This window comes from Narcine bancroftii, chromosome 1, assembly GCF_036971445.1.
Source record: "Narcine bancroftii isolate sNarBan1 chromosome 1, sNarBan1.hap1, whole genome shotgun sequence".
NCBI lineage: Eukaryota > Metazoa > Chordata > Chondrichthyes > Torpediniformes > Narcinidae > Narcine > Narcine bancroftii.
This window is the reverse complement of record NC_091469.1, coordinates 354,246,347-354,270,260: the sequence shown is the minus strand read 5'-3', so window position 1 is coordinate 354,270,260 and position 23,914 is coordinate 354,246,347. Positions and strand designations below refer to the sequence as shown.

Here is a 23,914-nt window from a genome sequence, read left to right as displayed (position 1 = left end):
GGAGAATTGCACCCCCTCTTTTATACATCAGATTTAGTTCAACAAATCATCATCTAGTTTTACTTGAGTTGTAGACAAACTGTTTGCATATTCTTCAGCCTGCTGAATTATAATTTAGGAATTATAAAAAAAACATATTCTGCTGATTGGGGAAAAATACTTTTGAAGTAGCTGGATAACGAAGAACAAATCTATAACCTTTATCATATAAAATCTTCTTAACAGGGTTAAACTTTCTTCTTTTGTTCAATAGAGTTTGACAAATCTGAATTTTAAAAAATCTTATCCTCTTCATAATTTAAAAGTCCATAGCTCTTCTCCTCGCTAAACCAAGTATCCTCTCTATCCTGATAGTTTAAAAGTCTAATCAGGATGGATCAGGGTCTCTGGGTTGGACCCACGTTTGGTCTCAGCTCTCTCAATTAAAATCTTGTCTTCAAAATGTTCTTCTCCAAATATTTTCCATCTCCATTCTTGAAAAAAAAAAATTGGATCACATCTTGACCTTCTTTACCTTTGGACATCCCTGCAATTTTAAGATTATTCCTTCTGTTGTAATTTTCCAAAATGTCTACTTCCTCAAGCAATTTTTCATTCACAGAAATCAAACCAGTCATTGAATCTTCATTCATATTTGACCTTTCTTCAGTAAGTTGTACTTCTTCATGCATATCTTGAATTTTCTCTTCCACTTTATCAACTTTTTGTGAAACATTATTTATCAGTGTTGTCACATCTACAGTTTCTACAGTTAAAAGTTTAAAATTATTCTCCAATGCATCAGAAAGACTGTCAATTTTAGTTTCATTTTTATCCATTTTATTACCTTTAGGTCTTTCTTCTTCTGAACCTCACTTTTCTTCGCTTACATAATCCTCTGAGTTCTCTTCCAGAGAAGTGTCACCGTTTAGAGGTGGAGATGCCAGAATGGTCCAATTGTTTTTTCCTCTGCTGTGTGCATGTCTTACTACTCGTGCATGAATGGTACAGTCTTCATTTTTTCCAATGGCGCCACCTTTGCGGGGTACTGCAGAGAAGGCTCCAGATGATGGTCCCTCAATTGAGCCCTCCCTAATGGATCCAGAACCAGCTTCATTGGCCTGCTTCGATGACAAGGTAGGCCCGAGTGCTCTCTCTCTTGTGGTTTTTCTTTTGGTGCTTTTAAAAAAATTTTTAAAACAGCCTTTTCTTTGGCAACATTTTTTTTCCTGCTGATGAGCACCTTAAAGTAACTTTAAAATAGTTTTTGTAACTAACTTTGCTTAATATGGACTTTATTCAGTAAATCCCTTGAGAGCCAATAGGTTGCGTGGCGTTCCTCACAACATCATGTGACATCTCCCTGGACACTAGATTGTTGTCTGAAAAAACAAGAAGCCCCATACTGAAACAAATAATTTCTAACTTGAATAAGACCAACCAATATTTAGGAATCAAAGTTGGACAGTCCCCAAAAATACCCTGATTCAAATAGACTAATATCGTTGATGGTGGGTAGCAAGATTCTGGACACATGGCATCATAATGATGTCAGGTGCATAGAGGACTATTAGGAGCAGTGACAGCTAATGACATTTGAACAACTCAGGAATGAGTACGACATATCAATTAAAATGTTCCGCTGCTACCTTCAGAAAAGATATTTTTTGCAGGACAAGTTAGGTCCAATAACAGCCCTGCCAGCGTGCAGTGACATAGAAGATCTGATTCAAAGGGGGAGCACATGGAAGTTCATCTCAGCAATGTATTTCTTGCTCCAGCAGCAAGAACTGAAACCAGACAAGACAGAGGTGGGAGTTGGAATTAGGAATAATGATTGATAAGCGATGCTGGTCCAACTTGTGTCAGACCAGTATGACTGCAATTATTAATGCCCGGTACAGGCTGATGCAATACAACTTCCTACACCAGCTGTAAATGACACTACAAAAATTCAACAGCTCTAAACCAGAATTATCAGACCAATGCTTCAGATGTGACATTTGAGACAGGAAGCTTTGTGCATGCAACTTGGACATGTTCCAAAGTGAGACCTTTCTGGGTGGAACTGGGCCAAACCCTGGAAAAAATTCTAGGTAAAGAATTCCAACAGGACCAAGAGTTATTTCTGTTGGGAAACATAATGGACACAAGACTCGTGATGAACCTCTCCAAATTACAAATCCAGTGGCCAGGCAGTACATAGAGGTTACATGGAAGTCAGACTTCTGCTTGAGTATTGCACGCTGGAATGTAGAAATGCAAAGCTGTGCTCCCCTGGAGAAAATTAATTACAACTTAAGAAAAAAGTTACAATATTTGGCAACCATACCTAAATTCCATAGGAGCACAATTATAGTGAGGACCATTGTGCCTTGCTGCCCTATCGTCCCCGGCTGCCTCTCAATTGGCGGGGGGAGGGGGGGGGTGTCATTTTTCCCAACCAGGAAATGTCAAGAGAATAAAACAGCCTGAGCAGTGCCTGCTGTGATGTGACAAACCCATAAACCCCCGATTTATATTTTATACCTTTATTGTGAAGATCCTGAGTGTTGTGTGTAATTATGGTTGGTTGAGTATTAGGTGTTAAATGTGGAAGATATAGGGAAGGGGAAGGAAAAAGTTTGAACTCTACAGGAAATTTTGTATAAAATTGGCAATTGAAAATTGCAATTGATATTGTTCAAGCTTGGAAAAATCATAAAATATTCAAAAAATAACATTTAGACCTCAGGCCACATTTATGGAGAGAATCCATGCATTTGATTTTTTTTGTTGGAACTAGAAGAAGTTATAGAAATAGCACAAACTAGGTATATAAGATAACGAGGGGCTTGGCTAGGGTGGACAGCCTGCAACTTTTTTTCCCTGGGGTGACAATACCAAATACCAGTTGACATTTGTTCAAGGTGAGTGGAGGAAAGTTTAGGGGAGATGTCAGAGGTATGTTTTGTACATGGTGAGTGGTGTGTGTCTGGAGTTCATAGCTGGGTTGGTGATGGAGGCTGGTACATTCGGGGCATTCAAAAGATTCTTAGATAGGCACATGGATGCAAGTAAAAAGGGGTTATTAATGTGAGGTTGGGGAAAATTAAATTGTTGTGAAGTAGGTTTACATTGGTCGGCTCAATATCATGGACCAAATACTGTAATATTCTGTTCTGAGCACATCCTATTGCCAAGTTTCAATCTTTCTTCTCTAACTTATTCCCTTTCAGAATGCTACCATTCAGGTCTATTATATTTTCAGATTTATTTGTCAGAGTGCATACATGACATCACATATAACCCTGGGATTTTTATTCCTGGCCAGGCAGAATTACCACTTATTGGTAGTGTAAAAAAAACTGTATTCAATGCACACATGTAAACAAACAAATGTAAACAAGCTGTAAGAGAAAGAAAATAATGAAATAAGCTATAAACCCAAACAAAAGTGGGAAAAAAAGATTTAAACATAAAGATAAAAAATGAAATATGGGAAAAGTTTTATTCTGGAACTATGAAGAATATAATAAACACAAGATTACGCATGATACAGTATAATTGGTTACACAGGTTATATATCACGGCCCAAAAGTTTTTAAAAAATGGGATCCAACATTATCAGATAGATGTTTTTGTTGTAAAAGGAAATGAGAACAATAGTACATGCAATTTGGGCATGTGAGAAAGTGAAAAAATTTTGGGAAGATTTAAATCAGGTATTAAATAAAATCACAAAAAGCAACATACCAAAAAATCCAGAGATCTTTCTTCCAACTAATATAAGTAAAGAATTAGGCCTCAAACTGGATGAAGCGCAAAAAAGATTTATTATGATAGCCTTAGCTGTAGCAAAAAAATGTATAATGTCAACTTGGAAATTAGAAGAGAGCCTGAGAATACAGCAATGGTACATGGAAATGAATAAATGTATTCCATTGGAAAAAATAACATATAACTTAAAAAATAAAGTCACATTATTTGAACAAATTTGGGAACCGTACATGGAACACAACAAAGAAAGCTTGCCTCAGACCTCCACCCCCTAAAATGATAAAAAGTTAAGAAGACAAAATGACTTGATCCAGTATGTAAAAGTAGATGACACAATTTTCTTGTTTATTTTAATTATGTGATGACATTGTTTAATGGTTTTATTGTATTGTATATGTTGAACGTTTGGAGGGGGGTGGAAAGGGGGGAGGGAAGGTAGGGGAAAAAAGGGGAGAAAATGCCACTGTGTACATTTAAGAGGGAAATGTATGTATTTTGATTGATATTGTTCACATTGTGAAAAATAAAAAAAATTTTTAAAAATTAAAAAAAAAATGATGCCATTTGTGTTGGGTCCAAGAAAGATTCTCCAAAATAGTGACACCCAAGAACTTAAATTTGTTCACCCTCTCCACCTCTGATCCCACACTGATCCCTGGATCATACTGAATTCCCTTCATCCTACAATAGCCAAGAAAACAGGAGCAGAATCATGCCACAGGATTCTTCAAGTTTGCCTTGATATTCAATATGATCCTGTCTGATCTGTTCCAGGCTTCAGGTCCTCTTCTGTGTCAGTTCCAGGTGGCCCTCAATCTTCCAAAATTTGACTTCCTTCTTGTCAAATGCCTTCAGTGACCAAATCTCAACAATCCTTTGGGGTAGAGGATTCCAAAATAGGCATCTCAGTTTTAAATTACCATGTGTCATGCCCCCTTAGGATCTTTTATGTTCCAATAAGATCATACACCTAAACTCCCAAGAATATGGATCCTCTTTTGTTTTTAGCTATTCATAAGATAAACCTCTCATTCCAGAAATTAGCCAAGTCCACTGTTTTACAGAGAGTCACCTGACAAGTCCACTGTTTTACAGAGAGTCACCTGACCTCTCCAGAGGTAACCTGGTTGGAAGTCACCTCACCTATCAATGAAAGTGATCCATCCATAGGTGAGACTATCACAATTGGGTCACCCCAGCCAGCTGTAGTATGAAGCCCACCATCAGTTTCTTTTTGGCCTTGAGACTATCCCTGAATTCTACTCCAGGTTGCGAGCCACAGGTAATGCTGGAAAAATGAATGCGAGGAGTCCAATCCAGGTTGCTGGCCCTGGGTGACACTGAAGAACCAGTTGTGGGCATTTGTGCAGGAAACGCATCTAACTGAAGTGGAACATAACAAACTAGAGAGTGACTGGGTAGGACACATAATGGCAGCATCCTATAATTCAAAAGCTAGAGGTGTAGCCATACTAGTTAACAAAAATGTACCAATCAAAATAGAGGAGGAAATAATAGATCCAGCAGGGAGGTATGCAATGATAACATATCAGATGTACTCAGAATTTTGGAATTTGCTCAATTTCCTCCTAACGAGGAGGATCAAAAGTTTATGCAGGATATTTTTTTGAAGATTGCAGACACACAAAGAAATATATTGATGGGATAGGATTTTAACCTTAATTTGGACCCAATGTTGGATAAAACTGGACCAAAAAAAACAAGTAAAAAGAATAAAGTAGCCAAATTTATGGTTAAATCAATGCAGGAAATGAAACCTATGGATATATGGAGGAGGCAACATCCAAGAGAGAAGGAATTTTCATATTATTTGAGTAGGCACAAAACTTACTCAAGGATTGATATGTTTCTGTTGTCAGCCCATATTCAAGGGAGAGTTAGGAAAACTGAGTATAAAGCTAGACTACTATCAGATCATTCACCCCTATTATTACCAATCGAACTGGAGCACATCCCACCAAAAACATATTGATGGAGGTTAAGCTCCATGCTACTTAAAATACAGGAATTTAGGGAGTTTATTGAACGCCAAATTAAAACACATTTTGAAATAAACACAGGATCAGTGAAAGACAAATTTATGTTATGGGATGCAATGAAAATCTTCATTAGGGGGCAGATAACAAGTTATGTGATGAAGATGAAAAAGGATTACAATCGGAAAATAGAGTTCAAGTTTATTGTCATCTGATTCTACAACTCAATGAAATAGCATTCTCCAGTCCTCAGTGCAAAACATGCAGACACACAACCAGACATAACACACACATAGATAAATAATATACAATAAACACACACGAGTTAATGGCTTTGCAGAATTCTTTTATTCCATTCCAAAGCACTCTTCCAGGATTATGATCAATCATCACTTTATTTTTCCATCTTACTCCTACAATGATCTGCCCATCCATTCTGTTCTGATCCAACTCCTCTGGACCTTCTCCACAGCCAACACATCCTTACTTAGATATGGGGCCCAAAACTGCTCACAATACTCCACATGTGGTCTGACCAATGCCTTATAAAGCCTTAGAATTACATTTTTGCTTTCATATTCTTGTCCTCTCAAAATTGATTGCATTTGCCTTCCTTACTACTCTCTGAACCTGAAAGTTAATCTTCAAGGAATCCTGCACTGGGACTCCGCTTTCTGATTTTTCTCTCCATTTAGAGAATAGTTGTCTCCTTTATTCCTTAAAGCAATGCATATGACACTTGCCTAAGTTGTATGGCAATTATTTTTCCCACCTGTCCAAGTATCTCTGCAATCTCCCTGCTTTTTGAACATTTAAATAAAATTATATACAGTACGGTGTAGTTAGGAGGGTTATGTGATCTCTTTGGCAGAAACCTGATCGGAAGCCATCACATCAGTGAATCAAGGTCAAGACCACCCAAGCTGAGCACTCACCTTGTAATTGGCTTTTTAAAAAAACACACACATGCCTCTGCTATTTTGGAGGTACCTGGGACGGCCCCACTAATCAGCAGGGGGTTAAAAAGGCCAACACATGGAACAATTGGGTCTCTCCTCTGAGGAATGAACTCAAGCTCCATTCCAGGTCATGAGCCAGAGCTGATGCTAGAGAATTTATATCATGGTGTCTGCCTGTAATGGACTTTGTGGTACACACTAATGAACCATTGTTTTTACTGTGTTTCTTCTTTTCATTTAATCTTAGTGCTGTACCTGCACCACATCGAGGGGTGTTGTTGCATGTTTCCTCTTCACCAGGGGTACCCAGATGTTTTAAACCATTGACTCCCTTCATGGAATCCTTGGGATGGTGGTGGTGCTGGACGGGAAGATGACAGTGCTGGACAAAGGTGGGGGGGGGGGGGGGGGGAAGAGGGAAAACGAGGTAGTGGTATACCTCCTTTTTTTCTGCTCCATTAGTCCTTCACTTTCTACTTATTAAGGGGCTGAAGTTAAATACAACATGGCGATCACCAAGGCCAGCCCTCATGAGAGGTTGGCCAACCCTGCCATAGGTATTATTTTCTATAGATATGCCCCTGCTTTTGACAACAAAAGTTCAATTCCCCCCTATTTATTGACCCCCTGGGATTTATCAACCACTATGGAGACCCCTGCTCTACATGATATAGATGGATAGATAGATATCTCTATCTATCTATCTGGCCCTTCCAGGTGAGTGTATGTGTATTTAGGGTTGATTCCATACTGCATCTCTCTGTGACTAAATATTCATGGAAACTTTCAGTGTTTAAATGGCTGCCACATTTCCTTTATTGCAACAGTGACCACTTTCAAACCTTGGTCATCAGCTGGAAGTTGCTTCAAGACTTCTTGATGGGTTGGAGAAGGTATGAAAGAAATGAAAATTTTTGATGTTTCTCCCATGCATCTAGTTCAACATAATCCAATGCATTCTCATTTTCATGCCAGTTTCTCCTTCACATGCCCTCAATAAATTTACCAAATTTGGTTTGCCTTTCTTAACAATTTATGAAGTCTAACTGTTTAGAATTCATTGTTGCCTTTCTGGAGTGATTCACAGAGCACATTTTCAAACCCAACCACTTCAGCAATCATCTAATTTCTTTTCAACTTTCAAATTATTTTAACATACAATGATTGTTATGCTTTACACCTGGTAGCCTGTCTTAAACAATTAACAAATGAAAAAATATTTTTTCTGGGTATTCTTCCCCACTCCCAATTGGATTAATTATCCATGACTTTAATCTATTGACTGACAACCCAGCAAAACAGTATAATTCTTTACAATGGCTGATACAAAGAGCTGGAGGATACAGACATGTGAAGTCCAGTCATACTTAATCGATTGTATCTTGTCTATTGTATAGAAATGCTTTGAGGCAGAAGGATTGTTTTAAATGCAAATGAAAATTCATATCCTAGAAGAGACAATGTCACTTAACTTTGATCCCACAAACTGTAATTCTCTATTTTATGAGTTTCCATTGTTCAAGTCACTTTTATAGTCCTAATTTGGATATGCTAAATCTCTCGGGGCAAGTCAGAAAATAAAGTTTATTGTGAGGAAAAGAACATATATTTTTAAAGCACAAGGCTAGATTACTGGACTAAGAATCTGGAGGCTCAGATTTTGGAGATGCAAATTCATGATCCATCATTACAGCTCATCAATTAATTATCTAAATTAAGAGCAAATTGATTGTCTTAAACTTGTTCATGGAATTTTGACAGGCCAAGCCATGACTGTACTCTTAGAACCATGGGACAATTACAGGACAGAAAAAGGCCACCTCAGCCCCTGTAGTCTGTATCGAACCACTTTTTCTTGCCTCATCCTGTTGACCTGTAATCAGTCCATAACCCTCCATACATCTCCCATTCATTTACCTGTCCAAATTTCCCTTAAATTAAGCCTGCATCTACCACTTCAGCTGGAAGTTTATTCCACACTACCACCTCTCTCTGAGTGAAGAAGTTCCCCCTTGTGTTCTCCCTAAACTTTTCCCCTTTGACCCATGACCTCTTGTTTGAATCTTACCCATTCTCAATGGAAAAAAAGCCAGTCTACATTTACCCCTCAATTTTAAATACCTCTATCACATAGTCCCTCATTCTTCTATGCTCCAGGGAATAAAATCCTCACTGGTTTAATCTTTCCCTGTAACTCAGTCCTTGAAGTTCAGGCAACATCCTAATAAATCTTCTTATTGGTATCCTTCCTGCAGTTAGGTGACCAAAACTGCACACAATACTCCAAAATTTGTCTCACCAATGACTTCTACAACTTTGACATAACATCCTATCTCCTGTACTCAATACTCTGATTTATGAAGGCCAATATGCCAAAAGCTCCCTTTACAACCCTATCCACATAGGATTCCACTTTTAGGAAATTATATATCTGTATTCCCAGATCCCTGTTCTACCTCACTCCACAGTACCCTACCATTTACCATGCATGTCCTTTCTTGGTTTGTCCTTCCAAAATGCAACATCTCACAGTTATCTACATTAAATTCCATCTGCCATTTTTTAAACCCACTTTTCCAGCTGGTCCAGATCCCACTGCAACCTTTGAAAGCCTTCCTCACTGTCCATAAAACCTCCAATCTTAGTGTCATCTGCAGACTTAATAATCCAATTTACCACATTATCATCCAGATCATTGATATAGATGACAAACGACAATAGTCCCAGCACTGATCCCTGAGGCACACCACTAGTCACAGGCCTCCAATCTGATTATCCACCACTACTCCTGGCTTCTCCTGTCCAGCCATTGCATATCCAGTTCACTACTTCACCTAGCATTTGAATTTTCCTGACTAAATTCCCATGCGGGACCTTGTTAAAGGCCTTACTAAAGTCCACATAGGCAACATCCACAGCCTTTCATTTGTCAACTTTCCTGGTAACCTCCTTGAAAAAACTATGAGATTGGTTAAACATGATCTAGCATGCATAAAGCTACATTGACTATCCCTAATCAGTCCCTGGATATCCAAATAATTGTATATCTGATCTCCTAGAACACCTTTCAATAGCTTATCCACTACTGATGTCAGGCTCACCAGCTTATGATTTCCAGGATTCCTTTTGGAGCCTTTTTGAAGCAATAGAATAATGTGAGCTATCCTCCAATCCTCTAGGACCATACCTGCAGCTAAAGTCATTTTAAATATTTCTGTCAGAGCCCCTGAAATTTCTACACTAGCCTCCCTCAAGGTCTGAGGGAATATCTTGTCAGGTCCTGGGGATTTATCCATCCATTTGCTTTAAAACAGCAAATACTTCCTCCTCCTATAATCTGTATAGGTTCCAGGATCTAATTGTTGGCTTTCATTACTTCCCACGACTCTGTGAATACTGATAGAGAAAAAAAATTAAGACCTCTTCCATCACTTTTGGCTCCACACATAGCAAACCACTCATCTTCAAGGGGACCAATTTTGTCCCTTACTATCCTTTTGCTCTTAATACACCAGTAGAAACCCTTAGGATTTTCCTTTACATTGTCTGCCAAAGCAACCTCATGTTTTCTTTTAGCCTTCCTGATTTCTTTCTTGCTTTTTTTTAAAAAAAAGTCTTCATGTACCTCATTCCCCACAATGCAGCCTACACTTCCAAACCAAATCTTCAAAGTTCTCTATGTCTTCTAATTTTGTCTTTGATCCTAACAGGAACATAAAGACTCTACACTCTCAAAATTTCATTTTTGAATGTTCTCCACTTACCTGACTTAAAATATTGTGAATAACTCTTGATTGAAATGATCTAGCACAGAGTTCAGTGATCATTAAGTACAAATTGTAGGCTTTGGGGATTTCACATATTGGTTTAACTTTGTCATTTTCATTGGCAATTGTGATAATTTAGTACAAAGCAGCAAAAAAAAAATGCTTTTAGCCAATCAAATCATTAGATAACAAATTAAAACTAGTTAATTGAAGTCAGCTGACTCAATCTAAGAAACCTGTTAATTCTGCTGAAGTATGGTGTGCAATCTCTATGAAGTGTGGGCTTTGGCAAGTAAAAGACTAGTTTGATGATCATGTGTAATTTAAAAAATATATATATATATGCATTTTTAAGATAAATAAGGTAGATGATGTGCTGTTACTGTTGAAGTCCACTGTAATTCAAGCAGTGACTCAAGAAATTTCGGTTCTGAGTTTATAAACTCAGACATTGATTCTTTGGAGATGGAACTAATGTTCCTAACTAAAGGCCTACAGTCTTGAAATAGGATAAGTACTACTGGCTTAATTTGTGAAAAGGGGAGTAAAGTGTGTGGCTGTAACTTGGGTGTGGGGGCCAAGAAAAGTACCACTATAATAATATTATTCTTGCATTTGCCTAATAGGGTTGATGTACTTGATGCAGAAATGATGTGTACCATAACTAGTCCTTTGGACTATACCCTTCTGAACCTTTCCCATCCCCATACTTGACTAAATGCCATAATTGTGAGTGTTGCTACTACTACCTCTGGCAGCTTAATTCATGTACCCACCACCCTTTAGACTCTCATACTTTGGGGAAATTATTGTGACTATTCCACTTGTCTTGGTCCCTGATGACTTTACATACTTGTAAATGGTTACCCTAAAAGTTATCCCAGTCTCCCTATGTAACTTGAGCCCTCCAGTTCCAGTGATGTTGTGAATTTTCACTTTTTATAACTTAATGACACTCTTTCTATAGCAAGACAAACAGAACCTTGCTAATGTCTTGTACAGCTGTAGCATGACTTCCTGACTTGTATACTCCATTCCCTGACTAAAGGCAAGTGTACGGGGTGTGGCAAGATGGCATAGAGACTAGATGTGTAATCCCTGCCCTCTCTGGTCAGACTTTTAAGCACCTGTTTTTAACCCTTTATTTTTAATTTTAAAACTTTAATTTTCAGTTTGATATTTTGGTGAGCCATTATGGCTGCTAATGTTAAAAAAAACTAAATATCAGTTACAAAAGAAAATACAGTTTCGAAGTGCAGAAGAATTGGGACCTAAACGACGAAACAGCTTCAGATCCATTTTCAGTGATCCCCAAGCTTCAACGATCACCGGTGGGGACAAAAGTTAAGGTAACAGCTAGTCAACAGTCTCAAGATGGCGCTGGTTTGACCCGTTCTGCGGAGGAAGGAGCGCGCTCCTGAGAAGACGGGCATGAGCCTGGAGACTTGTTACAAAGAACACCTCTGTTGGAAGAGACGGGAATGCGGAGGAAGAGGACTGTGATGGTAGACATGCAGTCTATAGCGATTGTGGGCTTAGGAAGCGCCATTAATTATGGAGAACTCTGTAATTTTATGAAAAAATGGTCTGCGGGGGGATGGCAGCGACTGCACAGGAAATGGAAGAAGAGCTGGAAGAAAGTGAGTTACAACTTATGGAATCGGATCCTGCATTTCAAACTGCACCTCAGCCTTTTTATATGATGTTTGAAGGTATTACTTCTTATTTGGATGTTATTACTGGTCAATTGAACCAGCTGGTTCAAATGAATACTGATATAATTTCAGACCTAACTGAAATTAACAAAAGAGTTAACAAAAAAAAATAGACTATTTGGAAAATCAAAGCAGAAGAAATAATGTGAAAATTGTGGGTTTGCTAGAAGGTATAGAAATCCTCTCAAATTTTTTAAAAATTGGATTCCCCAGATGTTGGTGGTAGAGTCTTTTCCTGATGGATTGGTACTGGAAAGAGCACAAAGAGCTTTAAGAAGAACACCCCTACCTGGTCAACCTCCAAGAGCTGTGTTAGTTTGTTGTTTGAATTGTTTGGACAGAGATAATTCTTCGACTTGCAGTTCAAAATGCAAGACAAAGGCAAGCTCCAATGATGGTTCAGAATAGTAGAGTTTTCTTCTACCCTGATTTGAGTCAAGATATCATCAGACGCTGACGTGAATTTAATCCAGTTAAAGATGTTTTATGGTGTAAAGGTTACAAATTTGCTTTTTGTTATCCTGCTACATTGAAAGTGTTTTATGGAAACTATCAATCTCAATTCTTTGAGAGTGAGCATGAAACAATGGTTTTTGCTAATTCGTTACCAGATGTCAGAGGACAAAGAAGTAGTCCACCATATCTTCTAAAAGAAAATCTGATGGACTTGGAAATGGGCAAAATGGCAGAAGTGGAAAGAATGGGAATGGAAAGAGCTCACCTACTTTTGAAATAAGTTCACCATCTGGACTGGAATCTCAAGGCTGATTTTTTTTTGTAATATGTTAATAGTTTTGATTGGCTGGCTGGGGAGGAGGCGATTGCACTAACTTCTTTGTTAGTCATCAGTCACTAATGGGTAATCCACACCCAGTATTTTTAGGGAGTTACTACCTTTTGGTAGTTTTTTTGTTTTGTTGTTTTTCTTTACTCTAATTAATATTTTTATTTGGAGGGCCTATATATTTTAATTTGAGGGTCCTATATAAAAAAAATTATTTTATTATTAATTTTGTGATTATTTTTGGTATTTAGCAATTGTATTAGATATGTCAAATTTGAAATTTGCTACCTTTAATGTTCAGGGATTAAACAACCCAATCAAGCATAAGTGAGTTTTGGCTTATATTAAAAAGATGAAGATTGATATTGCTTTTTTATAGGAGACACATTGGAATGAAAAAAAACAATATGAAATTGAAGAGGGTCTGAGTTGGACATGTTTATTTTTTCTTCATTTAACTCCAAAGCTCAGGGAGAGTAGCAATTTTGATACATAAAAATGTATCCTTTGAATTATAATCAATGGAAATGAATGCAGGACATATTCTTAAATTGAATTGTAAGATTTTTAATAAATTTTGGACTTTACTTAACATTTATGCTCCAAATGTGGATGATGAAGCATTTATTTCGGATGCATTTTTGCTTCTGGGGTAAGCTAATGAAAATGTTCTGGTTGGAGGAGATTTTAACTGTGTTTTTAAAACCTTTATTAGATAAATCTCCAAACAATGTTAAAAAATCTAAAATGGCAATTCAAATTCGAGCTTTGATGAAAGAATTTAATTTAGTGGACATTTGGTGACATCTTAACCCAACAGAGAAGGATTTCTCTTTTTATTCATTTAGACATGAATCTTTTTCAGAATTGATTTTTTTTAGTATCGGCACATTTACAGGGGAAAATATTGCAAGCAAGATATAAAAGTAGGGTAATTTCAGATCATTCTTTGTTGTATTTTACTTATGAGAGTTTTGAAAAAGTTTGGGCAGCTTATCGTTGGAGATTCAATACAATGTTGTTTAAAAAAAAAAAGCAGAATTTATTGAATTTAAACAATTTCTTTTTGGAAGAAAATATTAACTCCTTTCAGAGTAAATTTATATTGTGGGATGCTATGAAAGCTTACTTGAGAGGTCAAATAATTAGTTATACTTCTAAGGTTAAAAATAATTATTTGACCGAGAACCTTGAATTAGAGAAACAGATTGATGAATCAGAAAAGGAATTTCAGAGAGATGTGACATAAAATCAGAATATAGAGTGGTCTAGATTGAACTTGAAATACAATACATTGCAATCTTATCAATTTGAATGCTTGATTAATAGATCTAAACAACGGTATTATGAATGGGGTGAGAAATCACATAAGGTACTTGCATGGCAGTTAAAGAAAGAACAGGTATCAAGGGTTATTAATGCAGTCAGACAAAATTTGACTGTTACTTACAAACCTCGTGAGATTAATGATGAGTTTCATTCATTTTATAAGAAATTATATACTTCTGAGGAAAAACAGGAGATGGATTGATTGACTCCTTTTTATCGGTGTTGAAATTACTGGTACGAGGAGAAGACATATTGGAGCTGCAGGCTCCTTTTACTGATTTAGAAATTAAATCGGCTATGTTGGAAATGCCAAATGGAAAAATCACCTGGTGATGATGGGTTTTTGGTTGAATTTTATAAGGTATTTTATGATTATTTATCTAGTGTTTGGAGAGGTGTTACGACAGATTAATGAACATTATGATCTACCTGATTCATGCTGTAATGCCTTAATTTTTGTAATTCCTAAGGATAGAGATCTGTTAAAGGTGTCTTCATATAGACCAATTTCTTTGTTAAATGTAGATTATAAAATAATAGCTAAAGTATTAGCGAATTGATTAGCTAAATTTTTACGCAAATTGATACATGTTGATCAAACAGGTTTCATAAAGAATAGATATGTTTCAGATAATATTCTTCAAGTGATTAGTTTGATTAATAAATCGACAGTGCCCTGACCATCCGATGGTGATATCTCTCAATGCAGAAAAGGCTTTTGATAGAGTTGAGTGGGATTTTTTATTTAAAGTCTTGGAGAAATTTAAGTTTGGTCCTTCTTTTATTGGTTAGATTAAAACTTTATACAATAAACCAATAGTCAGGGTATTGACAAATGGTCAGATATTGGAACCTTTTAAATTAACTCGTTCAACTCGACAAGGTTGTCCTTTGTCTCCAGCTTTATTTGTGTTAGTAATTGAACCTTTAGCACAGATGATATGACAAAATACAGATGCAAGGTATGAGAGTTTTAGATGAGGAGTATAAAATTAATCTATTTGCTGATGATGTACTGGTGTAGGAGATTAATGAATTTATAAGAATATTATTAATTTGAAGTGGACTGATTGAATTAAATATTTGGGTACAATTGTGGATGCTGATTATCAATCTTTATATGTTAAATTATGTACCATTAATGAAAAAGATCAAAGCTGATTTGATTAAGTGGAAGGATCTTCCTATAAATTGGAAGAATAAATACAATTAAAATGAATATCTTTCCACGTATACAATATTTGTTTGTCAATTCAGTGTTTACTTAATAAGAATTTTTTTTGAGATTTAAATAAAATGGTTAGGGAATTTTTATGGAAGGGTAAATTTCCAAGAGTAGCTTTGAATAAGTTAACTTGGAAATATGCATTTGGGGGATTAAATTTACCACATTTTCAAAATTATTATAAGGCAGCTCAATTTAAATTTAGTAGTTTATTAATGGATTTGGAACGGCCTCCTAGTTGGGCTAAAATTGAGATGGCGAATATTTTTGAATTTGAAATTCATCAATTTTTGTTTCAGTGGAATTTAAATTTATTACAACAATATATGCCTGTACCAAAACATTTAATGAAGTTATAGATGAGGAAAAATAGAATGATAGGTTCTAAGGGTAAATTATTGACTTTAACACTTATATAATAATCAACTTACTCCTTTTTCAATGTATAATCAATGTTTATTACATTGGAAATTTAAAGGTATAAAAAACTTGGGGGATTGTTTTAAAGAAGGTCAAATTTTGTCCTTTAATCAAATGAGGGAAGATTTTGGTATTGATGAGAATTCTTTATTCGTTTATTATCAACTTTGATCCTTAATAAAAACAAATATTTGGTAGATATATGATTTTACCTAAATTGACTAAATTTGAATCTTGTGATTATACCAAAGAAGGGATATATTTCATTGATGTACCAAATATTACAGAAAAGTATGGGGGAAAAAAAAGGATGGGATAGATCTAAGATTAAATGGGAAAAGGATATTAACCTTACTTTTTCTGAGGATGACTAGTTAGATATTTGTCATGATAGTGTTACTAGATTGATAAATGTTCATTATGCAATGGTTAATTACATTTTTTTTACATCAATTGTATTTAACACTTGAAAAGTTTATTTAAAAAAAAATGGTTTTAGTGAATCAGACTCTTGTTTTAGATGTAGTAATTCAGTTGGAACTTTTTTTCATGCTGTTTGGTTATGTGTACATATACAATCATTTTGGAAAGCAATTCAATTGTTTTTGGAACATTTGTATAAGATCAAAATACTTTTAGACCCGACAATATTTTTGTTGGGTGAGTTGAAGTCTTTGAAAGATTTGGGATTAGACAAATTTCAGATTGCTTTTGTATATTTAGCTTTATCTGTAGCAAAAAAATGTATAGCAAGTACATGGAAAAATGCTAATGTGATTGATATTAATAGATGGCATAATGAGATGAAAATTTGTTTGGTAATGGAAAAAAATCACATATGTTTTATATGATAATTATTCTTTTTTTCTTAATAAGTGGACTTTATATTCAGAATATTTATATTTAAATTTACCTTGATTAGATTTTAGTAAACATATTTCATTTTTTTTTCTCTTTGGCTCTCCTGAAGAGAGCTGGCTGAAAGGGGGGAGGGGGGGGTTCTTTTTATTTTCTCTTTTTGTATATAAATTTTTTTTATCGTTCATAATATTAACTTTTTTTTACTGTATGTAATAACCTCATTGAACGAATAAAGTTATTAAAGACAAGTGTACCAATTGTTGTTGTCATAATATTTGTTGTTACTTTCAGGGAATTGGTGCTGAGTTTAAATATTAGCTATATATCTATTGAAAGGGAGATCAGATGCAAAGGATCAAATGGCCTTCTGGAGCTCATTGCCTTGTATCGTCTGTGGGGAGAAAAAAAGCAACTGACCTACCTGATTGAGGGCAGCAGCCAGAGCTACATCTGAAATGTCACTTTATAATTGGAAAGGTACATTCTTGTCCACCATGTACATGGTGGCTTTCTCAATGTGGCTTTGGAGGTAATGGAAAGCTGTCTGAGCTTCAGCTGAGAGGGGGAAAGTAGTGACCTTTAAGAGAGAGTGAACCTTGTCAGCATATTGAGGGATCCACTGAGCATAATATGAGGAAAAACCCCAGGCATCTCCTCATGCCTTTGTGGTCCCAGGGAGGGGGAGCTCTAACAGGGGGTGCATCCTATCAGGATCAGGGCCAATGACTCCATTCTCCACCACATAGCCAAGGATAGCCAGTCATGTAGTCATGAATACACACTTGTTGGAATTATGTGAGATTCGGGGCTCTCGACCTATGGTGAAAGCTCTGGAGATTGGCATCATGGTCTTCCACAGTATGGCCACAGGTGGTGACATTATTGAGATGGGGGAAGGTAGCCTTCAACCCATACTCGTCCGCTGGAAGATGAACACCCTGTTGGTAATGCCAAAAGGGACCTTCCGGAACTGATAGTCGACCGTTAGTCTCAAATGCTGTGTACGGGCGGTCCTCGGAAAGGATTGGCAGCTGGTGAAAGGCAGCTTTCAAATCAATGGTGGAATAGACCTGATACTGTGTGATATCATTCACCATGTTCGAAATGCAAGGGAGGGGGTATGTGTTCAGGAGTATGTATCAGTTAACAGTTTGGCTATAGTCAATTACTAGCCTGGATTTGTTTTTCGTTTTCACCCCCCCCCCCTTTTACAACCACCACGTGCTCTCCATAGGCTGATGCTGGGCTCAATGATTGATCCCCTCCTCCAGCAGGTGCTGGGTCTCCATCTTTATAAACTCCCCATCTGCCGCACTGTACCTCTAGCTGGCGATGGGCTTACAGTTGGCAGACAAGTTTGGGAATAAAGGGGGAATGTTGATGTTCAGTGTGGAGAAGCTGCATGTGGGCCCTGATTTTGAGGGCCCTCTCTTCCAAACTGTTACTGAGGTGGGGGGGTGGGGGGAAGAGGGGATCAGTAAGCAGGAAATCCAGACCCAACAGTACCAGAGTACACAATTCATCCAAAATATACAGATGAAATTTACAAAATTCTCCGCCCTTTGAGCGATAAATGAACTAACAATGTTTTTGTACAGGTGCCAAATGGGACTGAGACACAAGGAAGATTTGATCATTAGAAGGGTACATTTTTAAGTTACACTTTCATACAGTCCGTGAGTCTATAAAACTTTCTGTGGAGCCTGTGTCGATTAGGCACTTGGTAGAATGTCTGTTTACCTTCACCATTGCCATAGAGTTACTGAGCTGGTGATGTCTGTTCTGGTTGAGGACCAGTGATGCCATTTTGCTGGAGACATCTTGTTCCTCGCCAGAGTGGCCCCCCTGCCCTGAGTGGACCTGTGCAGGTAAGATGACGCTGACCTCGTGGCGCAGCAAGATGGCCACCCTCCTCTGACGATGATGGTGCTGAATTTGAATTCGGGTCGTGGAAAGCTGGCTGATGAGCCTTTTTGTACCATTTCCAAAGGCGGCAGGTTGCGCAGCAGGTGATCTCTGGCAAGTTCGGGGCAGATGGCTTGGGGCTGGAATCTGATTCAGGAGCGGTGCAGTCCGTGGATGTCCCCGGACCTCCCTTTGTGCAGCAGACCCTCGCCCAATATCCCTTCTTTCTGCAGCACGCCAAGTCTTTAGCGGGGCAACAGGCTCTGGGGTGCTGACCTTTTCTGCAGAAAAAGCACTCCCTGGCGCAGGAAGCAGCAGCTGTTGGAGCAGGGGCAGCCATAGCAGGAGCAGCCAGTCCTTAGAGGTGCTCACCTGAGAGCGCAAGTTCGCTCGCTTCGAGATTGTTGTTTTTGAGCCTGGCCTGTTCCAGTGATTTGGCCAGCTTGACATGACTTGCAAGGTCCTTCTTTCCCGACTCAAGTGGTCACTCTATCACGTACCTTGAGCAGACTCCTGCAACCAGTGTCTGGATCTGCTAGTCTTCTTGGATGCAACCCAAAGCCACTTCTTAACAAGTGACCGCAGGTCCAGCAGATAGTCGTTGATTGACTCTCTGGCCATCGGTGACGTAGAGTGAGCCAGTGGATCGCTAGATCCTCATTCGGGGCCTTTATGTAGCAAGTCTTCAGCACCTCGATGGCAGCTTCGTAAGTCTGGCAGTCTCTAAGGACTGCGTACCACTTCGTTCCTACCCTGGAGATGAGCACCAACTTCTGGAGCTTGTCTGAATGGTCTCATTCAGGTTGGCCTAGATGCATCCTCAGCCATGTCGGGGGACTGGGGGTCTATTAGCAGCATACTGGGCTTGAGTAATGCCTCTACTATCCTTTTTTTAAAAGCTAATAAAATTGTAGCGAAGATAAAAGCTCTCACATAACTAGAGGAAGAAAAATGCTTTTATTAGCTTTCAACAATGGGTAGGGTTCACTAGTAGGTTTCAGTGGGGTTCAGGGTTATATAGGAGTAAACGGGGATGGAGCCAGTCATCAATACAGCATTCCCAGTGAATCCCAGTTCACTGCACCATCAAACTGTATCAATGACTTACTACCATCAGGAAGGAGGTGCAGAGCATCAAAACTATAACTGGCAGGCTGGGAAATAAGTTCTTTTTGCAGGCTGTGAGATTGATGATTGGTATCCTGTAAATGGTACAGATAGTGTTCAGCCTGGGCACTCTCCAACAAGATGGCATTAACTGACTTTTCCAGTTTCCATTCAACCCCTTCCCTGAGTCTCTCTCTCTCTTATTCCTCTGTCTCCTATCCTCCAGCTCCCCACCCCTTCCCTCCATTACTCCAACCTTTATTCTCTTCGACCATCACACCCATATCAACCCATGACCTATCCCTGATAGCCTGTGTTCCTTCTCCTGCCCCTTCCTTTGTCCTCTCCTCCACCCTCACCTTTTATTCAGGTGTCTGCCTGCTTTTTGATGGTACCTTGATGAATGACTCTGACCTGAAATGTTGGTTACCTTTTACTTTTTTTTAAAACTTTATTTAAAATTTTATGACATGAATAAAATAAAAATTACATTTAAAGAAATAATAAAAAATAAGATAATAAAAATTAGAATACTACATCATTAAACTACACAAATTAACCCCCCCATAATTATAACACAACATTAATCATCTAATTTAAAATTAGTCCAACCCTCCCCCCAAAATAAAGAGTGAAGAATTAATTAACAATATTGTAAATAAAATAGAAAAAACCCCACTTACAAAAAAAGGATAAAACTTAACCACAAAAAAATTACAACAAAAAAAATATCAATACTAAAATAATACCCTTAAACATATATTTAAATCAAACATAATACATGTATTTAACAAATGAAATCCACTTTAAAACTAAGTTCAAATATTAAAATCATGTATCAACCACATATCTGTTATTCAAAAAAATCATAATTAATAATACATAAATACAGAATTTCCATTAATACCAAGTTTCCTTTATAATTCATCGAGAGAACAAAAACATCCCTTAGAAAAACAATCAGATAAACTTTTTATTCCCTTCCCCTCCCCTTATATAAAAAAGAAAAAAGTTCAAACTGTTATAAAATTCTCCATATTCTTCATTTATAACATCTTCAAAATTCTCTATCGAAATTAACTTAATTTTATTAAACTCTTCTCCCTCAATGTATTTGTACTTAATTTTCTTCTTTTTCTTCTTATCACCTTTCCCCTCATCTTCCTCTTCATCTAATTCAACATCCTCAATTTTTGACTTATTATCTTCTGTGACATCATCCTCTTAAAAAAAAGAGAAAAAAAAAACCCCAAAAAAAGAGAAAAAAAGAAAAAAAACCCCACCTAATTCCCTCAATTACAATCAGAAAACAGTTTTAAAAAAAAATTATTTATTTAAAAAAAATAATAAAAAAAACCTTCACTTCTTAACCCAAAAATTAAAAAGAAAAAAAAACAGGTAGGAGGTCACAACTACCTCCTCCTGTTTAAACTGCCCAAAGCGGTAACTCCCCCAAAATATTGGGTGTGAGATAACTCACAGGTAGCTGATGACTTCTGGAAACTAGTGCCCACCCAGTTCCCTCTCCCAACTCCCATTTCATTAAACTATCATCATTATTTAAACTATTTAAACTCTTCTCAAAAAAAAAGATAAAAGATTTTTTTTAAATTAACGTTACCATTTCGGTCACCATTGCTTCCATTTCTTTTATATATAAAAAAAAACTGGATCCCACCTTACATCTCTACTCTCTTTGGAGATCTTGAAGGACTACATCGTTCCTGAAACTGCATGATTGGTTGAGACTGAGCAAAGTCCATAACCTCTTTAGGATTGTCAAAGAACTTTGGCTAATTTCCATCCTAAAAAATCTTCAGTACTGCAGAATACCTGAATGTTCCCTTATGTCTTTTTTTCCACAACCGTTCTTTCACAGAATTAAATTCGCGTCGTTGAAACATAATTTCTTGACTCAAATCTTGATAGAAGAAAACAGGATTATTCTGAACCATCAAAGGAGATCTATTTTGCTGGGCATTTCTAATAGCCGTATGTAAAATTGTCTCTCTGTCACAATAGTTTAAACAACGGATCAAAACAGATCTTGGATTCTGTCCTGAAAAAGATTTTCTTCTTAAAACTCTAAGCACGTTCCAGTATTAAACCTTCAGGGAATTTATCCTGTCCTAACACTCGTGGAATCCATTGAGTAAAAAAATTTCTTGAATCTGGTCCTTCTATGCCTTCTGGCAAACCAACAATTTTCACATTGTTCCGACTAGATTGATTCTCCAAATAATCAACCTTTTTTGCTAAATTTTTATTTTGGATCTGCAATGTTTCAATTATTCTATTTTCATCTTGCAGTTGATCCTGTGCATCGACTAAACCTTGATCACACATTTCAAATCTTTCAATGGTTTCAAGCTTAAAAGCTCCATTAATGACTTCCGCCATCGCATTAATCTTGGAAATAAACAGGTTCACAAAATTAGCTAAGTGACTCGATACGGAATATATCTTCAAGATCCTTAACAAACATTTCAACAGAAGTAGATTCAGGCATAATGGGGTCTTGCTGTTCCTTAGAGACCACGGGATCTTCTGTCCCTTCCCTTAATTTAGTATCTTTTCTAGCAGTTTGACTTCGTATAAAAATCCCTCTCAAAGTCCCCCCAGCAATGCCAGGAGACTGAAAATCAGGGTTATCTTTAAGCCAAATCTCTTTAATCATCTTCACTGAATCGATGTCTGGAAAAACGGTTGTAATTGAAGATGCATTTTGCAGCACCACCACTATAGCAGTCGAATGACAACTCTTTAACTCTCCAGCTGGTGGCGCCCCAGCTGATTCAACTGTCAAAGCCTCAGCAACAACACCTGCAGTGGCCACCGTGCGAAACACTGGCACCCGTCCAGCCCCTTGTTCTGAAAGCTGTTGAGTGCGACCTTCAGAGAGCCTCACCGGCTTAAAACGAAGCTTCAATGACGAACTCTGCACGTCCTCCTCTGGATCCATTCTACGTTGAGACCTGGCTTCTTGTAAACAAGTAGGCTCAGACAATTTCGGAAAATGTAGTTTTTTAACAGTCTGTTGATATTTTCTTTTACCTTTTTTTCCCATATAAACCATTAGGCATTAATCCAACACCTTATTATTTATAAACTTTTAAAAGAACTTTAACGGGCACTTAAAGACAAAACAATAAATCAGAGTCAGGAGAGGTCTGGAAGGCACGTCTGTTCCCTACGCCATCTTGCCACGCCCCCCACACCTCATTATTTATAAACTTTTAAAAGAACGGTTACCTTTTACTTCTGATAGATCTGTATAACCTGCCGAGTTTCTCCAGGACTTTTGTGCATTGCATTACAACCACATTTGCAGACTGTCTTGTTTAACTTGTTAACCTTGGGTCTCTTAATGAAGCTGAAGTAATCTGAATATTTATACATATTGATTTTATTATTTTGTGCATTATGTGCTGTGAGAAATGTATTATGAGTATGCACTGCGGTCCAGAGAAATGCTTTGTCAGGCTGAATATGTGCAGTCAGACAGATGATAATGAACTTTAGCTTTAACTTCTATTTTCACCAATTCTACACATTTTAAAATCTCTCTTCCCCCTTCTTCCCTTGATTATCCCCCTTGCCTACACTAGGGGTCATTTATAGAGTCCATTTAATATCCAACTTGCGCTCATGTTGTGGAAGGAAACCATGTAGTCACAAGAGGAACATGAATATTCCAAAGCTAGCACTGGAGGTCAGGATTAAATGTGCTTCACTGAAGCTGAGGTAATTGCTCACAATATGGCGACAATTTATTTTCTCCTTGCATAACTTAGCTTTTAAGAGCATCTGTTGAAAAAAAAAAATGCCTTCACCACCCAACATGACAAATGGCAACCTTTCACAGGGTATTAGACGATGCAGAGGATCAGCCATTAAATAATGCCCACTGAGACTTGAGAGCCTTGTGTGGCCTTTCTATTTCTTTTGGTCTGATGTTCATAGCAAGTTACTAATTTCTGATTGTCTTGTCAATCATCTGAAACCTCTGCTCCGTCATGCTCAACCATTCAGTCATTGGAAATAGTTCGTCCTTGTTGTACAATGGTTTTATGGATTTTTTTTCCTGGCCTCTGTGCTCTGATAACA

General features: G+C 37.4%; 1 protein-coding gene across 2 annotated transcripts in view; it reads left to right on the top strand.

Annotated features, from left to right (window-relative positions):
• Positions 1-22,615: 22,615 nt before the first annotated feature.
• The window catches only part of cpne4b (copine IVb), a 426,362-nt gene continuing 425,063 nt past the window's right edge, over positions 22,616-23,914 (top strand). Inside the window, exon 1 of one of the 2 annotated variants that reach the window (XM_069911200.1) lies at positions 22,616-22,800. In XM_069911200.1, coding sequence (XP_069767301.1) covers position 22,800 — 1 coding nt within the window. In that variant the 5' untranslated portion in view covers positions 22,616-22,799. The remainder of the gene's footprint in view (positions 22,801-23,914) is intronic. The other variant, XM_069911226.1, reaches the window with a different exon arrangement.